Below are 12,495 nucleotides of genomic sequence, written 5' to 3' on the forward strand. Positions count from 1 at the left end.
GCTCATCTTTCCTCAATAGTGGATGCGGCTGAAGACTCAAAGAAGAATGAGCCTATATTTAAAGTTGCCCCATCAAAATGGGAAGCTGTAGATGAATCTGAATTGGAAGCACAGGGTGAGTAAAACTATAAGTATTAAGCTTTAAAAAATTGAGTACTTAAAATTAATTATTGGTGCGTGTGTATGTTTTCCCTTTATATTTTATAGTATGTTTCAACCTTAAGACCCAGTGTTATCATATTTTATTGTCTAGGTTTTCATTGTGGTTGCTGTTATAATTTTCTTAGGTCCTTTGGTTTGGATGCTTTGAGAGGAATCAGAGAAATCACTAAAGACATTTCAGGTTAAGGCATTTCAGTAGAAAATGTAGAAGGGAAGCTATACCTATTTGGAAATCTACTTAGACGTCAGTTTCAGAGAAACCAAGCTTTGACTCTCCCATAATGCTTCACCTGTTAGATTCAGTTTAGACCTGCCTTTCATACTTACTTGGACATGTATCCTAGGCTTATAATCTGTAATTGTTAATATTTTTAGATTCTAATGAAATAAATCCTACCATCCTGCACAGAAATAAGGAGACATTGTGTCGTTTTGTGAATTTGAATAAAATTGTAGTGTCGGTGTGAGGAAAGAAATAGATTTAGCACATGGGAATGGCTGTTCAAATAGATATAGATAACTTCTGTAATACAAACTTTCAGTTCTAAAGCTGGGCTTCTACTATGCTACTGCAAAAACGCTAATTTACCTTATGGAATTACATCCTTTCTTTCCTTCTGTTCAGCTGTAACAACTTCTAAATGGGAGTTATTTGACCAGCATGAAGAATCAGAAGAAGAAGAAAATCAAAAGTAAGAATCTAAGTTTCAAATATACTCAGTTTCTTATTGCATATATGCTCCTTTTTTCATTAAGAGATATGCTTGAAATAATAGTGAAGAGGAAAACTTCACTCAGAAAAACTTGAGGATCATTTTTAGTTCTCCGTTGTTTTTCCACTGAATAAAGAACTTTTGATTTCTGGTCTTGATGCATCTGGTTTCACTGTGCCTTTGAGTTTATTTCTCTGCACTAGGTTATATGTTCTCACTTTGTAGTTACTAATTGGTCACATGTATTTATTTCAAATCTTAGCTGTCAAATATTGTTTTGGCTCCACAAAAAGTGATTTTTGAAATGTGAATGGGAAGGTCATGTTCTTTTTCTTTTGGGTTTACATTGCTAAGAAAAATATTGTATTATGATCATTCCGTTATGTTATTTAAATACCTCAGAAGAACTAAGTAAATAAAGGAAAAAAACTTTTCCTTTAACCTATAGAGAAATATTATCATTTTGAATTTTGCTCTTCGGTTATTACCCCAAAATTGTTTTTGCATTTAATACTGACTGTGATTATAGGAATTCTTACCCCTGAATTCTCCTGCAAGTTTATATTGGCAGTTTTTAGATAGCACTTGACACCTTTTTAAATCAATGTAAAGGAAGTTAATTTTTTAAGCAGGAAAAGAGATGACTTCAAGAACACAAAGCAGAGGCTTCTGTTTTTTGAAAAAATCTTCTTCTGTTCTTCTTCAATGGAAGAGTGAGCAAAGGGAGGGTCCCGTGTGTCCCAGCACAACTTGGGCATTTGTATGGATTCAGTCAGTGGCATTAGTAGCTTTTAGATTGTTAAGGAAATGTGATTGATCAGCATTTATGAAAAACAATTTGATATGATGGGGGAAACTTGGCAACAGTGCTGTCTTTCCAGAAACGTTGTTGTGATCAGATCAAGTCAGCAATGATTATGACAAAATATTTACAAAATATAGATGTGGTTTGCTGATGGAAATACCTATCCGAAGCTGTTTAGGAGTACGGGAATTGAGTACTAAAATTGGTAGTTTGCTTTAAAAAACAGTGGTTCTTTTAACCTTTTTTATATCTACAATCCCATCACTCAGTAGCATCTCTCACCATTTCTAGAATCACTGCTTTAAAATGACTATTTGTACTCATAGTTATTTAATTTAGAGGAAAGGAAGGGTAGAAAAGCCATTTCAGAACTCAAATATTGTTGAATTGGTTTTGTTTCTACAAGTATTCACTTTATTGTGTTAATGTTTGAAATGTGAATGCCTTTTAGTATGATGGTAGAATAATCATACATTGATACAGTGAAGCATGGATCCCTGGAAATATTTTTTTGATTTTTCTTAGGAGCTCCAAGTAAATCATGATAACATAAAAATAACTTCGTGAAAGTACAAAGCAAGGAAAAAATACTTTTTCACATACAGTACAACTTTCTGGTCCTTGAAATTTTCTTATGCCTCTCTACTACTCCCTGGTGGCTGAATCCAAAATGCCTTTTTACTAAGGAGCTGCTTTTTGAAAGTAGTAACTGTATTTATTGCAGAAATGTGATTAAAAAAATATATAACACTACCAATGTTTTGCAGAAAAGTTAGAAATAGCAATTTAATTTCATTTGTAATGAATTCTGTATGGGTTTAGAATCTGGAATTTACATTTCTTTAAAAGAAGAGCAAGATGAAGCAATGATGAGATCTGAGCCTGAAACTGGTAACTAAGAGCTAAAGCTAAAACCAATTAGAGGGCCAGCCTGGTGGCGCAGTGGTTAAGTGTGTACGTTCCGCTTTGGCAGCCCAGGGTTCGCCGGTTCAGATCCTGGGTGTGGACATGTCACTGTTTGGTAAAGCCATGCTGTGGTAGGCGTCCCACATATAAAGTAGAGGAAAATGGGCATGGATGTTAGCTCAGGGCCAGTCTTCCTCAGCAAAAAGAGGAGGATTGGCAGCAGTTAGCTCAGGGCTAATCTTCCTCAAAAAAAAAAAAAAAACCAATTAGAACAGACTGCTCAGGCCTTGCAAAATTAAAATAGCAATTGTAAAATATGTGTATATTTTAAATTACCCAAAGTATAATGCAGCTCACTTAAAAAGTCTTAAATAATATGATTAGTCTTTAGTGCCTAGCCATCTAGATCTTTTCTCTCTATATATAACAACATACATATCTACTTTAAACATAAATTATATAATACTGTACATACTGTTTTGTGATCTGCGTTTTTCATTGAAGTGTCATGGATATTATTTCATGTCCATCTGTGTATTTATCCACTCTGAATTAAGCATTCAGATAAGTGTACAAGGATGTTTACCAAGGACTATTTGAAATTGCAGAAAAAACTTTTTGAAAAAATCATAAATAATAGGGCTGAAATTGGTTAAGTAATTTCCATTGTGTAGATAACTACAGTTTAACTAACTGTCACGTCCTTATTGACTGACCCTTTCCAGAGTAATCTTTCAGTAAATGTCTGTATTTACACCTACACGCAGAAATAGTTTAATCATTTAGAAGCATCTAAAAAAAAGCATCTGAAATTCTTGTGTTTTAAAAAATTAACTAAAAACTGCGTTTAGGAAGTTTCTGACAAATTAACAAGAAATATTAAAGTATTTTGAAGAAGAATCTAGTTTTTTCGTGGTTGGTTTTGATTTTTTTCTTTCTCACGTAAGTATTGTATTGAGTTGTACTTGAGTGTGGTAGTAATGATTTGTGGGGCTCTTAGAGTGTAAAGTTTGTAAAGCATTTTATTAGTGTTCTGGAAAGGATCTTTGGATGAGAAATTCAAGAGCTAGTAGCATGGTCTTCTCTTAGTACCATGTTGTGTCTGATTTTGAATTCCCAGCACTTTGTGTGTCTTGCTTAAATATTTCTCATTCAGTGTGAATCTAATTATCACTCTAAAATAATTAAATGTTTATTTGGAAAGGTTTTGGTTATAACTTTCTACATTATGGATAGTTTTAAATATATGCTAAAAGGATACCCTCTACTTAAGGTAAAATGTATTTAGTACCCAAATACCAACAAATAAGGGTTTATCATGTTCAGATATTAAAGGGAAAAATGACATATTTTCTAGGCTATGCCAGTAATGTTAATACACAATCAATATTGTTTATAAGGAATTTTATTTGTGTAAACATAAACATTCTGAGTTTGTTTGTACATGGATGAATTGTTTTGCCCAGATTTAACATAGATACACACAAAGCCCAGTCCCAGAACATACAAGTCTTTTTTTAAGCTCCTTCATTCTTTCTGCTTCAAGAACATTCTGTTAATCCTATTCTAGCAATGATGACCAGTTTTACATATAGTTGCCTGCCTCTACACTAGATTGCTTCTGGAAAGAAGTTTTCTTCTGTAGCTTGCCCATGGTAGTCACTTATTTTTTCATTTTCTTCTTGTCTGACCTAGAACCAGTACAACTTTCAAAATCACCTATGACATAAAGTATTAATGTGTGGTAATATTTAAAATATATCCATTACTTTATTCCTGGGGTTATGAGCTAACCAAATAAGGTCTTTCCTGCTGCATTGATTGTTTCATAGTAACTCTGTGTGACTCAGACTCATGTTCTAGTTTATAGGCTCTGCTGAAGAAAGGGTAAACATTTGGGTTTTTAAACATTAAGCTTGATGAAATCACTCTGAATTGTGAAGTATGCAGAAATCTTTGATTATTCATTTCATTTAACTGCTGCAAGGGAAGTTGCAGGATGAAAGGCATACAGATAAGATTAACAAACAATTTTTAAAAGTATGATTATGTTGAAGCTCAAACTTTTTTTGTGAAGGAAACAAGAATTTTATAAAATTGTGTATATTATTGGATCAGATATTTTATAAAAAATGTTTTAGTGGTGAATTGTCGTCTTACGTTTTGTTAACGTTACTTAAACTCTAAGGCAGTGAAAAATAAAAATGCCAGACTGAAGAATGTAACTTTTTTTTGCTGCCTTGACATACAGTGTATGTTCTGCTTATTTCCAAAGTCAAGAAGAAGAAAGTGAAGATGAAGAAGACACTCAAAGTTCCAAATCTGAAGAACATCATTTGTACTCTAATCCAATCAAAGAAGAAATGACTGAGTCCAAGTTCTCTAAGTACTCTGAAATGAGTGAGGAAAAACGAGCTAAACTTCGTGAAATTGAGGTTAGTATTGCAGTGAAGTTTAAACAGCACTTCACTGGCCTTCTTTCACCTTTTCCACCAAACTAGGCACCCTCTTGGCATTGTACCTTGGTACGTACCGTTCCCTCTCTGCCTAGAAACCTTCAAACCAGCTGACTTCCTTCAGGCCTTTTTAGTTCAAGCATCCTTTTCCTCGTATCCTTTTCGTACTCTTCTGGATTTGCTTACTTCTCCCTATTTATCTCTGTTGTGATTTTACAAGTATTGTGGTATATGTATTATGTTTTTTTTTTTCTTGCTTGCTTGCTTGTTTAATGTCTGTATTCCCCACTAGGCTGATTTCCATTAGAGGAAAGGACCATGTCTGTTGTCTGTTCATCATCATATCTCCAGTGCCTGGCACATAGGAGATCCTCTGAAGATACTGATTCTAATGAATAGACTGTATCTGCATTATGAAAATCATTACATTTTGGGGCTGGCCTGGTAGTGTAGCAGTTAAGTTTGCATGCTCTGTTTTGGTGGCCAAGGGTTTGCAGGTTCAGATCCCAGGTGCGGACCTACACACTTGCTTATCAAGCCATGCTGTAACAGGTGTCTCCCATATAAAATAGAGGAAGATAGGCAGAGATGTTAGCTCAGGGCTAATCTTCCTGAAAAAAAAAGGGAAAGGAAAATCATTACATTTTGAGTGTATGTGGTGTGTAACAAGGAAAAGTGAGATTTTCTGGCATGTTCAAGTTATATGTACATTTTATTACAGTAGGCTCATTTTATGTGTCTGCACCCCTTAGTGATGTGGAGAGAGTAGACATTAAGTGGGGCTTAACAATAAGAAGGAGAAAAACTTGAAAGAGTCCAAACTATCTCAAGCAGATTTTTCCCTTCCTCTAGCCCCTGTCCTTTTTCAGTGCCTCTTTTTTATTACCAAAGGTATTCAGACATGTCAGAGAGGGAAGGGTTTTGCAATAGGAGCGTTCCTCCTATTTCATCCACCTTCATTTCACCTCCACGGTGATGAAACATTCCCAGTAAATGTTAGCTGCAGTGTTGCAGTCAGTCCAGAGCCTCAGAAGTATATGTGAGAGTGAATCTTAATACTCTGTCCTTTCGTTTAACAGTATTTTGAATGCCTCTTGTGTGTCAGTGCTATTCCTTTTACTAACTCGTAATCTCTACCACATTAGTTACCCTGTTTCTGCTTCTCCACCCACACACTGTTAGGCTGATGATAAGTTCTTGCCCACCTCTTTCTCCAGTATCACCTAGCCAGAAAGTTAACGGAGAAAGTATTTTGTTTTAACCTTACACAGAATCAGTATGGTGTCAGTTATAAGTGGAGAGGAGAGATTTTTAGAGTTAATAAGTTGATTCATTTTTCCTGGGATGTATGCATATACATTCTTTATAAGATTTTTAGGGGAATAAGATATTGTGTATCAGTGAATGCCCTCAGCTGTGGACGTTTTTCAAGCTGCACATGTCCCTTCTTAACTCTCAGAGCTCCTCCCAACCATACTCAACTCTGCCTTACTGACCTGATGGAACTGTTGGAGTAGAAACAAAGACTGAGTTCAATAAAAATATGTTTTCTTGATAATTGGAGTTATCCCCTTATAAATGTCAAAACAGACTGATCATTGTTAAATGTTCTGTCTCCTTATTGACTTAGAAGAAAACCATGTAATTTAGCTTTTTATTAATTGGAATGGTTTTTATGAATCTTACTATTTCCACACTGTATATGTGATATACGTGTGTACACGCATTTCTGTACTTTGTGTGCTCTTTGATAATGTCTCTTCTCCCTTCGTTGTCAGACACTCAGCGCTTGTTTCTCCTGCTCTCATAGTGCCTACCTCTTAGAATTTACTTGCCCTTTTGAGCTTTGGACTGTGAACCAAATCCTAATTTTAAAACATAGATCTTGGCTTCATTTTAGAATTACCTAATTCTTCTCCCTTATTTACTCTGAGATTTAGTCATGTGGCATAAAGGTCCACAACTGGTGGCAAATTTGGACTAGAACTCAGCTCATGAGCATTGTTGCTGTGTTCTTTTTTCTCTGCCCCTAAATTGAATGTCACTTTCTGAATATGGAATCCAGTGAGTACTCTTTTATTGGAGAATCCTTAAATAAAGAATAAAGTTCTAATTAATTTTATTCTATGTTATAGTATATATAGTATGTATGATGCATCTGTATACTGTAGTTTTTCTTTTTAAAAGCTCTTCTCGTTCCCCAAATGTGTCCTAATAAAGATATCTTTAGGTGAACATTTTTTAGCATGGGATTAATAGACACCAAAAGATTTGTGTTATAAAATATTGACATTCTCTACAAAGCACTTCGAAAACATCCAGCCGTATGATGTTGTAGCGTTGCCTGGAAGCAAGTTCTTAATCTTTCAGATACCACTTAGAGCAGTGCCCAGGCTGGAGCTGTCTTTTCCAATTCTGCTGTTATCCTTATTTCTCCTAACAAGGATTGGAAGAGTGGAACACTAGATGGGGAGCCAGGTGGCGGGTCTTCTATGTTGTTGGAGAAGAAAGATCCCTTTTCTGTCCTGATCCCCGAGGAAAAAGTGAATAGTTGAGTGGGAAGGTGATACTTGCCACTGTCCTAGGGGAACAGAGGCGTAGAAGGCTAAGAAGCCATTGCACAGGCTGTTCTCTTTTGAGTTGGGACCCTTTGTTACCTGTTTTTTGGGTGCCCTGGACTTGTGCTTACACCTAAGTTAGGCCACATCAGCAGGAACTGTAACTTGGGATTTTATAATGATTTTTAAAAAGGTTCCCTAGGAATGCCTTTCCCCAAAGTAGCATTCAGGTCTGTTGTTTGGCTCTTGGACACTTTACTTAAACTGATTTACCACAAATACATTCTATAGAACAGAGCCGTTTTAGTCATGAGAGGCTTCACACAGTGTTGAACTCCGACATTTAAGTATCTCCCCCTTACCTTTACATCTTAGCGTCTTTTAAAATGTTATCATCCTTAAAACGAGAAAAAAAAAGCCAAGACCTTGTAAGGATTTTGAAAGAAGAGAACCTCAAAGCTCTGATTATAAATGACCCTGGTTATAGAAGTGGAATTAGGTAGAAAAAGGGCAAAAATCAGAGAACTTAATAGAAATGCTCATGAAGTCAGAAATAGTGAAAGGAGGATGGTACCACCTGGTTACGGTCCCAAACCTGTACAATCTTGTTTCACTCGAAGAGGGGGGTGGGGGAGACATTCTTGTCTAATGGAATTATTGTAGATGCAAGCATCATAAACTATTTTATTCAGCAGTGATATGTCCTTAAAATGGACTAAATGCTGTTAGAATATTTTATTTATATTTTAAAAATAAGATCTCAATTGTTTTAGGCTTTCCCCCTCTCCCTACAAATGAGGGTTTCCAATAGAATGGAAACAAGCTGCAAAACCTTTTTTTCCTTTCAAAGAGGATATACCATCCAGGATCCATGTGCTGTCCACCTCTGCCTCTAGCATCGTCTAAGTCCTCCTGCTTTTCACCTTATTTGTCCTTCCTTAGTTCAATAAGGAGGTGTATATAATCAGCCAGTAATCTCTTGGTAAACTATAGGTGGTCATTCTTTCACAAACAATGCTATAGTGAATATTTCTGTACAGATAGTTTTGTGTTTGTGTATGGATACATTACAAGAAATGGAATTTGAAGTTTTTGTGATCTTTTTTTAATCAGTATATACTCTTACTGTCTTAAAAAGTACATTCCAAATGTGATTTAACCTTTTTTGATGTCTTGATGACTAGTGATTGCACTATACTGTAAAAGGAGTGAAACCTTCAAACTATGCAGCTCTGTGTTTTGTCCTACACGAGCTGTAACCAGCATGCTGCTGTTCTTTTTAAATAGTTGCTTATCTTTGTATGTTCTGCTGGCTGTCATATCTTGCTGGAAGTATGCTTGCCTGTAGCGACATTGCCTTTCTAATTTGGGGAACCAGATACCAAATTCATTATCATTGTGTTGAGATAATAAGTAGATTCTTCAGGGCATATGAATCACAGCCATCTCATATGGCTATGCAGGCTGTGGACCCACAGCTAATCACTTGAATTTTGCGTAGTTGGGCATGTCTCACAAGTGGCCTTCAGATAAGGGGGTTTTATGTTGACATTATATTTTGACTGAGTCATAATCAGTTACTACTTTGCTGTTTTGATGTTTTTCCTTTTTACACACTTGTTTTAAAGAAAAGAATTTTTTAAAAAAGGGGCAAAGGAGGCCTTTAGAAGCTATAGTGATGAAAAGATTTATTTTAAACATGTTTTATTTCACAGCTCAAAGTTATGAAGTTTCAGGATGAATTGGAATCTGGAAAAAGACCTAAAAAACCAGGCCAGAGTTTTCAAGAGCAAGTAGAACACTACAGAGATAAACTTCTTCAACGAGTAAGGAAAACATATACACAAATAATGTGCACTTTCCAAAGTTACTTGTTTGACTACCTAGAAAATTGGTATATTGGTATACTTAAGGAAAAGTATATTTCAAATTACATTCTTTGGTGTGTAAATGCTGAATACTGGTAGACAGGGACATTTGAAATTTGATGTTCTACAATTATTTCAACTTGGAGAAAGGTCTTAGGGCATCAGCACAGTATTTTATTCTGGATACTACAAGTGGACTAGAAAACCCTGCTGAAAACATGCTTTCAAAACTGGAAGACCCTCCAGAAAGAGTCACATTTGTGGCAGTGAGATACTGACAGCCCCTGAAGTGGCACAGAGACAAAGATGGAGTTAGAGATTGGGAAGTTCGTTTAGGGTTCTTTCCATTGTTTCCAAGGAGGGACAGCAAGTGGTAGAATACCTTGTCAGTGAATTCTAAGCTTTTGAGGGACCTCATATTCTTGTACATAAAAAAAGTATGGATATACAGAGAATTTTAGAACAAGGAGGCCCATATTGTAATTGTTGAAAGAACTCAGGAATTTTATTGGGACTGCTATTAATTTTTGCCTATGTCTTGACTGTCATTACAAAATAGATTACATAGAAAGAGAAATAGGACAAAGCTAGAAAGGAGCTGACAGTCACTACGAAGCTATTAATAGTGTACAAGTGGTGGTGTGAGCAGCAGTATGGTAAAGCAGCTTTGTGCTGCACTGATCTGTGGTCTCCTGGTGCCACTCTGCTGAGCACTTCTAGCCAAGTCACTGAAGCCTGCCTGTTCTCTGTGAGACTGGGTTGATTGTCCCAATTTAGCAGTATTTTGAGTTAGATAATAGCTACTATTACTCTTATTATTGAATTAAAATGTTTAAAATATTTTAAGTATTTTAACTGTAATTTGATTCCTATAAAATTATGAATCAGGAAAATACATCCTACAGATCACCAGAGGGAGTCAGTCTCCTCAGCATCACTTTTTAAATTTGTACACTATATGTTGTATTAGGAAAAAAGATAAATGAGATTTTTGAAAAGATGCCATGTATCTGTACCCCATGAGTGCCTTTGGAGATGATGGCAGGTGTTTGATATGCATGAAAGACTATACCTTGAGATGCTCACTGGTCCTGATGGTAGTAATACATGTATTACCATTTTAGTCTCCTTGCATTCCGTGATTGTAATTGGAGAGAAGGATGTGTTTGAAGGTACATACCAGGAGTCAGCTGACTGGCCATCAACTCATTTTTTTAAATAAACTTATTGCAACACAGCCATGCCCTTTCAATTATCTGTGGCGGCTTTTGGACTACAGGGGCAGAGTTGAATACTTGTGACAGAGACTGTATGTGGCCCACAAAGCAGAAAAATATTTACTATCTGGCTCTTTACAGAAAACATTTGCCAACATCCTGTATAGGCTTTTTATCAGCTCTCAGATAGCTTTCTTGATGCATCCAAATCATAGAGAAATTAAATTCCTGTTAGCGGAGAGCTAAATTGGCTTTGTGGGTTCATTGTTTGTAGCCACTCCTTTAATTGTATTATCAACAGAAATCATAATTTCAAGTGAGAAGTGGTGATTGTCAGTAGCTGGGGATAAGCAAATAAATTATTTTTCTGGTTTATATAATTGTGTAGTCATGTCATCAGTTTGTACTTTTATAAAGTAGGATTTAAAATGTCCAATACAGTGGTACTTGTTTCTCACTAATGAGATTTTCTGATGGACAGTTATCGTGAATAGTTATTTCCCCTTTTCGTCCTATTGCTTTGGTAAGAGTTCTCTTGATTAAATCAGCTTGCTGTACAATTAGAATCGCAGCTGACTGTTTTCTTGTAGTCTGAGATGGAAAGGTCAATATATTGTCAGTTTTTCATAGTTTTTTTTAGTGGAGGGACAGTACTCAGTAGGTAGTAGTTAAGAGCCCTGGCTCTAGAGCTTGGGCTCAAATCCTGACTTCACCATCCTGTGTGACCATGGGCGTGGTACTTAACCTTTCTGAATCTCATTTTTCATCTCTAGAATGAAGATAATAGTACTGTTCTTACGGGTCTTTGAAGGATTACATGAAATAGTATATGAAAGTTGTTTAGTAATTGCTTGGCCTATGGTAAGCACTCAGTAAATGTTTAGCTGCTGTCACTGGTATCACTACTATTATTAAATGCAGTAGAAGGAATGACTAGTTTTTATGGAAAAGTGGGTATTTTTTAAAAAGTCGTGTTGTGCCGTTAGTAGTGATTTAAAAAATGGTTAACCAAAAGAGAAAATACAGTTACATAAATGAGATTAACCCAGGTTGCTATTTTTTAATGACTAAGTATTCTTTCTTTAAAAAAACAAAACAGGAGAAAGAGAAAGAATTAGAAAGAGAACGAGAAAGAGATAAGAAGGATAAAGAAAAATTGGAATCTCGGTCCAAAGACAAGAAGGAGAAAGATGAGTGTACTCCAACAAGGAAAGAAAGGTAGAACATTTCTCATTTAATTCCTAAACTGGTTTCAAGATTTGGAATGATGTTTCATTTTGTAATATTTTCATCACTAATGCCAACAAACTGAAAAAGTATTTTTTCATGATAAATATGTTTGACTCCTGCCTGCAGGAGGCAGAATTAGCTGAGAAATGGGGCATTTAGTTGGCACTTGGCTTATTAACTGGGCATCATCCCTTTACATGGTTCATATAGTACCTTCACCTTACTTCAGTGCAAGAATTCAGTTAGCGTATTAGATAGCAAACCTGAGGCTTAACTAACTCAACAGCCAGCTAGGCCTTCCTTGTTGCCTCTAGTTAAACGTTTCTTCTGTGCTGAGGCTCTACCTGCAAACTTGAGTCTCCCAGTCCTGTCTCAAAAGGACATTTTGTACCCAGGCCATAGGAACTTGATCCTCGCTTTGTCTTCACTCTAATCAAAATCATTTCTCTTTTAGTCTTTATTTCTTACTTTCACAGTTCCTCAATCGCTGATTTAGTAGAGAAAATTGCTTCAGTTAATGGAACTGAGGTTTTCCTAATAAAAACCAAGTGAATGCAAATAAAAAAATTCTGGCTTAGTC

General features: G+C 35.8%; 1 protein-coding gene across 2 annotated transcripts in view; it reads left to right on the plus strand.

The window, feature by feature from the left end:
* Positions 1 to 12,495, plus strand: part of U2SURP (U2 snRNP associated SURP domain containing) — an 87,073-nt gene that overhangs the window by 67,648 nt on the left and 6,930 nt on the right. For both annotated transcript variants that reach the window (XM_001493057.6, XM_070238279.1), the window contains 5 exons: positions 20 to 115; positions 788 to 854; positions 4,862 to 5,021; positions 9,316 to 9,426; positions 11,785 to 11,903. In XM_001493057.6, the coding sequence (XP_001493107.1) occupies positions 20 to 115; positions 788 to 854; positions 4,862 to 5,021; positions 9,316 to 9,426; positions 11,785 to 11,903 (553 nt within the window). The remainder of the gene's footprint in view (positions 1 to 19; positions 116 to 787; positions 855 to 4,861; positions 5,022 to 9,315; positions 9,427 to 11,784; positions 11,904 to 12,495) is intronic.

The sequence above is a fragment of the Equus caballus genome, chromosome 16, assembly GCF_041296265.1.
Source record: "Equus caballus isolate H_3958 breed thoroughbred chromosome 16, TB-T2T, whole genome shotgun sequence".
Classification (NCBI taxonomy): Eukaryota; Metazoa; Chordata; class Mammalia; order Perissodactyla; family Equidae; genus Equus; species Equus caballus.